The sequence below is a fragment of the Mercurialis annua genome, linkage group LG7 (genome assembly GCF_937616625.2).
Source record: "Mercurialis annua linkage group LG7, ddMerAnnu1.2, whole genome shotgun sequence".
In the NCBI taxonomy this organism is placed as follows: domain Eukaryota; kingdom Viridiplantae; phylum Streptophyta; class Magnoliopsida; order Malpighiales; family Euphorbiaceae; genus Mercurialis; species Mercurialis annua.
The window spans coordinates 48,120,539-48,129,416 of record NC_065576.1 but is presented as its reverse complement, the minus strand read 5'-3'; the positions used below and the strand labels follow the sequence as shown (position 1 = coordinate 48,129,416).

Here is an 8,878-nt window from a genome sequence, read left to right as displayed (position 1 = left end):
TTATAAAATTAGTGAAATTATAATATTAAGCTTGAGGAATTTAATAAAATATTCTATAATTGTATAAAAAAATCATTTGTGAAGTTTATTTCAATAACATAGTTTACATATCTATACAATTGAGAGGATCAAATGAATATTCTAATGAGTTTTCAATGTAAATAATTTATTTTCAAATAAAATTTATTGTTATTTGATATTTTTATTAGTTTTTAACTTATATAAATTATTAATAATAAGCTAATCGATTAATATTATTTTAGATTAATTAAATTAAAATTAAAGTTTATATAATATAAAGTATTATAGTAATTTTGATTATGAATATATGACAAGTTAATGAATAATCAACAAGAAACCAATATTTCTCTTGCTTATACGTGTCTCTAATAATTATTTTTTTTTAAAAAATTATCTTATTTTTTATAAAATAACTTTTATTCCATTCACTTCACCATTGAATAAATTATTATTATTTGTAATTTTGTATCCAATAATCAAATTAATAAACTACACGAAAAAAGTATATAAAAATCCTTAAGTTAAACCAAAATCCCACTAATTTCAGAAACTTTTTAAAAAAAAAAAAAACAAATTAAGCTAACAGAACATAAACGACGTAGTTTAGAAACTCACCGTCGCAGCTAGCTATTGCTCAGCAATCAGTCTACAGCTTCTTCCATAACTAAAGATGTTCGCGGCGCTGCGATCCCGGTCTCTCAACATCTCTCAATCATGGAACCAATTAGGGTTTACCGGTTTCCGCCACGTGTCCTCTTCGTCAACAACCCCAAACAACACCGGCTTACTTGACCTAAACGAGGTAGAAAAAGTCCTCACCGACGTGAAAGCCGACGACGTGAAAGTAATACCGGTTGGAAAACAATGCGACTGGGCTGATTACATGGTGGTAGCTACCGGTCGGTCTACGTGGCACGTTAAAAACATAGCTCAAGCCCTAATTTACAAGGCAGGTTCAGTCAAGTTCTTAATTTTTTATATTTTTTAATGTTTTTTGAGAATTGTGAAGAAATTAAAATTTTGTGTGTGAATTGAATGTTATAGTCTAAGCAAAAACAGAAGGGAGCTGAGAGGATGATGCTTCCTAGCGTTCAAGGACAGGAGGGAGGAACATGGATTGTGATTGATTCTGGTTTGTTATGTTACTTTGTAAATTGATTACAGTTGTTTGTAGGGGTGTAACTGAGTCGAGCCAACTCGCGAGCTACTCGGGATTGACTCTATCGAAATATACGCAGAAATCAACTCAACTCATGTCGAGTTCGAGCTATTTGAGTTAATTATTGGGTCGAGTTTGAGCTCCAAAATACTTGACGCTATGAGCTCGCAATGAGCTAGCTTAATGAGTTTTAGTTAATTTACCTTTTTTATCCTTTATATTTATATTTATTTACAGTAATACCTTTATTTTGATATTAAAATTTAATTTTTAAATATTTATATAGATAATCGAGTCGAGTCGAGGTCGCGTCTCAATATTCTATCGAGATCGAGCTCGAACTCCTAAAATGAAGGTCGATCGATTTTGATTTGAGTTTCGAGCATCAGATTTTAGAGTCGAGTTGAGCTTGAGCTTGGCAGTGTGTTGACTCGGCTCGACTCGGTTACACCCCTAGTTATTTGCATATTACATCCCAATGTTCCTCTTTGTAGCGAGTTTATTTCATTCTTTTTTTTTTTTTTGCCGAAAGTTTATTTCATTCTTCAAAATGTCTAATCGCGTATTTCCGTTTTGTCACACCGTTGCTGTTTTCGTACATATTTTGTAGCTTTTTATTTGGTGAAAAACGACTATACACAATGCAAAAGCGTGAAAGGTTGGGAGATGTGAGGCAATGTTTCAAAGAATAGGATTAAATTGCTTTAAAAGTGAAACGTTGGGATTTAATATTCAAATGACCCTTTTTTTATTTCATAACTATGTTAAGTATCTTAAGTTTATTAAGATTGATGATAAAGTTTGGTTCTTTCGTTTTCTGTGTGTGTAATTTTTAAGGTAAGGTGATTGTTCATGCTCTTGATGAGAAGGCCAGAGCTTATTACAATCTTGAAAATCTTTGGATCTCTAATACCTCTAGAAAAGAAGTAGTTCAGGTACGATTATAAGTGTCCATCCAATCTTTTTTCTATATGTTAATTAGGTTAAATTTAGCTTCCTTATCCTTTAGATAATCGAGTTTTTTGCTCTTATTGTGCTGTTTGCTGAAAGATTGCATGTGCATTCGAGGATTAATTTTGTTATTTTACTGTTCACTTTCATGTTTAAATACACTCCGTAGTTTTTTGATTATGATCCACGGAAACTTACTCTGAGCAACGTGATTACATCCGGAGGCATTTTGTAACTAAACTTCTTGTAGAACTTGAAAACATTCGAGAGTGCTATTTCGCAGTATCCATTTTGAGGTTTAAGCATTCTGGTATAGTACATTGCTTCTTGAATGCTTATGGAGTGAAGCGGAGTGAGAAAGTTGTTTTGATTATCCCGTATTAGGAAGAACAGAATCTTCTAAGGTGCTATTTACATGTAGACACATTATCATCGCCTTGATTTAAGATGGAGTTATGTATGCTTGTGATAGAGTTGGCAGTCCGTGTTGAACTGTTTTGCTTGTTTAAATGACTCACTCTTTTAGCTAGAGAGTCTAATTCTACGTCTGATGTCGCTTATTGGGGCCCGGAATTCCGGAGTTCTTTGTACTCTGTTGCTTTTGCTTAACACAAAGTTCTACTTTGAAAAAAAAGACTTGCCCTTATGTCTCCAGAGCTTTGGATATTTTAATTTTGCAACAATTGGGTTTTTGACAAATTATTAATTAATGAACGTATGTGTTCTTTTATTATAAGGAGAATGGGTTTATTTCTGTCTTATGTTGGTGTCAAAATGATGTGGCAGGGACATAATTCTCGTTCCCTAAATTTAAACGTCCTGTGTCTTCGGGCGAACAAGGGAATTAACGTATCGTTTTCTCTTCTTTGTTCAGGATTTAGATCAAGCTTTTGTGAAGATTCGTCCAAAGAATAATTCTAAGCGACCACCAGAAAAACGCTCGTGAGCCTCCATGTTAGTTACATGAACAGCCCTATAAATTCATGCTGTTTTTGTTTTCACATCATGAAATTGTTTCTATCGTTTTGTATAAACTGTATAAATTGTTAGTGGGAATGTTTCTTCTTGATTTTAGTATTTATTACAAATGAAATTTCCTAATCCGAATTAGAAAAGCAATGCAAGATAATGCTGACCTTAAACCAAATGGGTAAAAGGATTAGAAAGAACTAAAATCCACATCCCTGTAGGAGAAGGATAAACCAGATTGCTAGTATAAATAGAGCCAAACCGTACTATCATAACTCATAAATAATCAATAATAAATCAATGGCTAATGTAAAGATCTCGAAACGCAGAATTCATTCTACTGCAAATCGGTTTAACAAATTTCCTACAGAAATTTTAACCGAAATTCTTGCAAAAGTGGCTTCTACATCAGCCATTGATCTCGTCAAAGCGAAAATAAGCTGCAACGAGTTTCTTCAAGCAGCATCAGACGATTACGTCTTCCAGAACCTCAACATTGAGTCTTTTCCCGTCATACCTTGGACAACAACAACAAATGGCGCCTCAAATTTACTAGAAAACTGCAAGAAGTGCGGAAATCCAGAATCGTTATTCCGGCAAGGAATTATCAAATATTTCAGCAATAACTTAGATATTGATTCTGGACTTGAATGCTTAAAAAAAGCAGCTACCAAAGGACATACAGTTGCTACGTACGTATACGGTATAATTCTCGTATGCTACGGCGGCGAACGGAGAAACGAAGGATTAAAGTTACTTTTCGAGTCGGGCTCGAACTTGATTGTGGACGAATGCAGAGAAAAGGTAAGAAAAACTATAAATGGGATGTGGGTGGATAATTTTATAGTTGGATTTGGACCAGCTCAAGAAGAAGAATTTAAGAGGAAATTGGAAAATTGTAACTGTAAAAATAATTTACCGCTATGCTCTTCGACTACTAGACCTCGTAAGAAATTATCAATTTGGGAATTATCGAATGACCAAGAATTTGAAGATGACAAATTTTCTTGCCAAGCTTGTTTATGGGATCTTGAAGCAATTAGGTTTTGTAATTTCTTAAGAACAAAATGTTTCACTACTCCTTTTAAGTTTTAGTTTCTTGATTGTATTCAATTCTTTTAGGGTTTGATTAAATTAGTAATTCAATTTATTCAATTTTAATTTTAAATTTCATTATCAAATCAAATCAATTCACAAATAATTAAAAATTCGTTGAAAAAGTATTTAAAATTAATTTGATATTAACAGCGTCCAACATGAGTCATCTCAAATCGAGTTGGGAGATTGGCCGATGGCAGACCTGATCAAATTCGCTTGAGTCGAACTTGGTCAGTTAATTTGTGTTTTGAGTCAATCGAGCCCGAACTTATAGAAAACCTTTTTCATAAATGGATTTGATCATTTATTATTGTATATTTTTTCATACAAATCCGAATAAACTCAGCTCAAACCTATATAAATTTAATATAAAGACCGACTTAAATAATAAATATAACATCCGAGTCGGATTCAAACAAAAATTAAACCTACATTAAAAATAATAAATTTTGGTTGAATCTAATTCGAACCGCCCAAACAGATCTAGCCGAAGAAAATTGGCATTATGGGCGTGTAAATTAGTTGAGCGGAATTACCTAACTAATTAATGAAACTCCATAAATACCCACAAATAGACTAAGATATTACGATATCACCATTCACATATATTTGTCATTTCAACTCAATTGGTTGCATGGTAAATAATTCAAAACCAGTACCTAATTTTGGAACAACAATAAATATTGAACAAAAAATCATTCCGATCCGCAAACTTGTATCTCAAAACTAAATAAGTTATTTTAAACATTTTTAATTAATTATATCCCCAAATTTATATTTCGAGATCAAACAGATTACATTAGTCAATTAGATTTTCAGAATCATATCTTAAGAATCACATAAGTATGCATTTGAGATGTACAAATTAAAGATTACATGGCATAGATTATAGAAATTTAAAAATTTAATTAATTAAAAATGTCAAAAGCGACTTATTTAATCTCGAGACACAAATTTAAAAACCGAGTTAACCTTTCGTTAAAAATGAAATACTAGTATTAGAGTGGGTATTATCACACAGACCTCGTTTTCATCGTCACTACTACACAGCAGTTTCCGAAGCTACCAAAGCTTAAAAACGCCATTTTTGCTCCTTTTTATATATAAATCAGCTCACCGTTTCTTAATTCTCTCTGGCTAATTCCTCTCTGTTTCGCTTATCCAGACCTTGTAAATCTCTCGCCATGGCCACCGCTTCTATTACCGGCGGATCCAATGTCATGACAGCGGCGTTCAAATCCACCGGAAACTCATCTACTACAAGAATTGGCCGCTTTCAGCAATGGTCTCCGGTTCCTACCGGAGTTTCTCAGCTTCAGTCTTCGCGCATTAGCCTCTCACGACGCTCGTTTGCTTCTTCTGGTATTAATTTTGTTTAATTAACTGTTACTGTAAAGTAATTTTGAGAAGTGATTTGATAATATTTAATTGTATTATACAGGAATTAGAGCACAGGTAGCTACTGCCGAGCAAACAAGCGTTGAATCGGCGCAGAAGGTGGAATCTCCGGTGGTGATAGTAACAGGTGCTTCTAGAGGTATTGGTAAAGCTGTTGCCCTAGCTTTGGGTAAATCTGGTTGTAAGGTTGGTTAATATTGTCATTTTGTTCTTAATTAATATCTTAGACAGTAATGTAATACTTCATCTATTCACATATTTTGTGATTATGTTAATTTCTGATAGTTTTGTTACAGGTATTGGTAAATTATGCCAGATCATCCAAAGAGGCTGAGGAAGTTTCCAAAGAGGTAAAAAAATTGATTGATTAGTTTGTCTTAAGTTTATGAAATTAGTTGTTTTTACATTATATAGCATCCTGTTTGTTAATTTATAAGCCTGATAGTGTGAATGTGACTCCGGTTTTCGAAATCTTAATGGCAGCTGTTCTTGATATGTTTGTATTGTTGCAATCCCTGTTTTGTAGTTAGTATGCCTGAGATTTTGATTGCGATGTGTTTATCATTACAATGCAAGATTCTCTGATTTTTATTGTTTTGTTGCATAAATTGAGCTGTTACTGCAATTATTTGTATATGCACCAGCCGGGTTTATAGTTACTCTGTCATCCAACCTTTTCAAGTTCTGACCTGTATCACGACTTATTCCGGAAAAATAAGAAGTTGGACAATTAGAAAAAGAGAAAGACAAAAGCAACTATAGCACTGATCTTAGATTGGAAGTTTATACTATATATTGTTGTTCTTCCAAAAGATATGTAATTTTTTTACAGATTTATGTGTTATTACATCTTTGGCGATGACAATGTTGCTGATTCTTATTGTGTGATTGAAATTGCCGTTGAGTTTTCATATATGGGTCTATGCTGCAGATTGAAGCTTCTGGTGGTCAGGCTCTAACTTTTGGGGGTGATGTTTCCAAAGAAGCTGATGTAGAAGCAATGATAAAAACTGTGAGGAAAAATTGTTTTTTTGTTTCAAGTCTAGTTTAATGGCATTTGTTTGGTGTTCTATATTTTGACTTGTTACATTATTAAATCTACACAGGCTGTCGATGCATGGGGAACGGTGGACATACTAGTGAATAATGCAGGTGAACATCGACTTACATTCTTTGGTCATAATTTATAGTGTTTTAGGCCCCCTAAATTTTTACAATGGTTTCAGGAATTACACGTGATACATTGTTGATGAGAATGAAGAAATCTCAGTGGCAAGAGGTTATTGATCTCAATCTTACAGGCGTATTTCTTTGCACCCAGGTATATTCATCAAGAACCAACTAAATGGTCTATTGGATACATATATTTCTCTGACTCAAACTGAGTTAGTATATACCGTTTGCAGGCAGCTTCCAAAATCATGATGAAGAAGAGAAAGGTAAGATTTCATGGCTTTCTTATGCTTAGTTGTCTTCCTTGTTTTTCATCCATTTGCAACTGATTTGTTCCCCTAAAGTCAAGAAAGTTGCTCTATGGACCCTTATTCTTTTCATTGTTTAAGTTTCTTTCAATATCCACTGTTTTCTCGTTATTGACTATGATTAATAACTAGTGTTGGATGGATAGGGTAGATTGATATTTTGAATTCTATTTCAAAGGAAGTTAAGAAACTTATACTTCAGATCCGTAGTGTTTTCAATGTGTACAACACATTAAGCTGTCCAAAAGCTGGTAGTTCACAGAAATTAAAGGGAAAAGAAGAAAGAAAAGATAAAATGAGAACATTCTTGAAGTGCAACTGAGATTGAAATGTCAAAATTTGTTTTTTTTACCTCTCCCTCTTGTTTCACTTACAATATAATTTTCTCACTGTTATTTGGATTCCACAGGGAAGGATCATCAACATAGCATCAGTTGTGGGTTTGGTTGGCAATGCTGGGCAAGCCAACTACAGTGCTGCAAAGGCAGGAGTTATTGGATTCACAAAGACTGTTGCAAAGGAATATGCAAGCCGAAAAATTAATGTGAGATTTAAGAGTTATTATCTATATTCATATTTTTATTTCAGCCATGAAAATTATATCTCATGAAGGTATGTGTTTCTAGGTAAATGCAATTGCTCCTGGATTCATTGCATCTGATATGACTGCCAAACTCGGGGATGATATTGAAAAGAAAATATTGGAGACCATCCCCTTAGGTGAGTGACAAAATATTAAATTTTCAAATGCCTCAATTCTTCTATTTCTTTTATTCAAATACTGACTTAATTATTCTCAACATGCATTTTGCTTGTTTTCAAAGGTTTTTATTGGAAATTCACATTAATGTTTTTATTAGTTGACAAAAGTAGATGATGTTTGCTAAACTTGTTATGATGTGAATTTGCCAATTCAGGAAGGTATGGCCAACCAGAAGAGGTTGCGGGATTGGTGGAATTCCTAGCTTTAAGTCCTGCTGCCAGCTACATTACCGGACAGGTTCAGAATCTATTTTGTTTTGATTAATAACTATTTTTGTTTGTCATTGTCATACCCGGCATCTCTTGCTTAGGCATTACACATGATTGCTCTGATATGGCCGAGACCTTCGAATATCACTGAGTTGGTTGTTGTTTTACCAATTTTTTTCCATGGCTATTACATATATAGCTATCGGAGATATTTGTTTGAGTGATAAATCCCGCCTTCTCTTGACCATAGTTGACACTGCCTTGAGTAAGCAAGTTTCATGGTTGCTGAGTTTGATGTTCTCATTTTTGCAGGTATTAACCATTGATGGAGGAATGGTTATGTAAATTAACCAGGTGTCACGTTTGCAGCATTCAGATCGGTAGGTAGTGTCGAGCAAGTTTTCGAGTTTATATAGAGTTGTAATAAAGAAATGTCTGAAACAACTTTTGATAGAATCTCAGTTAATTATGTTGCTGAATCCCAACAAAGTGTTTTTAAGACTTCCTTAACAAATGAAGAAGGTAGTTTTTGTGTTATTCTCATAGTGTCTAAATTGATAGTGTCAAGCTACATTAAAATTGCTGTTAAAACCCTCTTTACTTGCATTGGTTATCATGTCATTTCATTCAACATCTTTATTTGTACCAACTACTAGCTACTAGTATATTATATTAAGCAAACAATTTCAAAGATGGGATTAAGTGATCATTCAAAACTAGTCTTTGTTTATTTTTGTAATAAAATATAGGTTAGTTTGAGTGCTCAGCTCTTGTCTGATTATTGCCATTCTTTATTGCGGGGAATAAAATTTGGCTAACAAATCCTGAC

General features: G+C 33.5%; 3 protein-coding genes across 3 annotated transcripts; all 3 read left to right on the top strand.

Moving 5' to 3' along the window:
- The first annotated feature begins 663 nt into the window (after positions 1-663).
- On the top strand, positions 664-3,205 carry LOC126654535 (protein Iojap-related, mitochondrial). Its single transcript, XM_050348430.2, has 4 exons — positions 664-970; positions 1,066-1,153; positions 2,018-2,115; positions 3,006-3,205. Exons 1-4 carry the CDS (start codon positions 692-694, stop codon positions 3,075-3,077), a joined length of 537 nt encoding a protein of 178 aa, XP_050204387.1. The 5' UTR covers positions 664-691; the 3' UTR covers positions 3,078-3,205.
- Positions 3,206-3,294: 89 nt separating this feature from the next.
- Positions 3,295-4,268, top strand: LOC126654534 (putative F-box protein At1g67623). Its single transcript, XM_050348429.2, has one exon. It carries the CDS (start codon positions 3,401-3,403, stop codon positions 4,193-4,195), a length of 795 nt encoding a protein of 264 aa, XP_050204386.1. The 5' UTR covers positions 3,295-3,400; the 3' UTR covers positions 4,196-4,268.
- A 942-nt stretch (positions 4,269-5,210) lies between these two features.
- On the top strand, positions 5,211-8,586 carry LOC126656376 (3-oxoacyl-[acyl-carrier-protein] reductase 4). The gene is made up of 11 exons (XM_050350933.2): positions 5,211-5,560; positions 5,640-5,782; positions 5,893-5,946; positions 6,528-6,608; positions 6,703-6,748; positions 6,823-6,917; positions 7,003-7,035; positions 7,487-7,621; positions 7,704-7,797; positions 7,995-8,077; positions 8,362-8,586. Exons 1-11 carry the CDS (start codon positions 5,383-5,385, stop codon positions 8,392-8,394), a joined length of 975 nt encoding a protein of 324 aa, XP_050206890.1. The 5' UTR covers positions 5,211-5,382; the 3' UTR covers positions 8,395-8,586.
- The last annotated feature ends 292 nt before the right edge of the window (positions 8,587-8,878 follow it).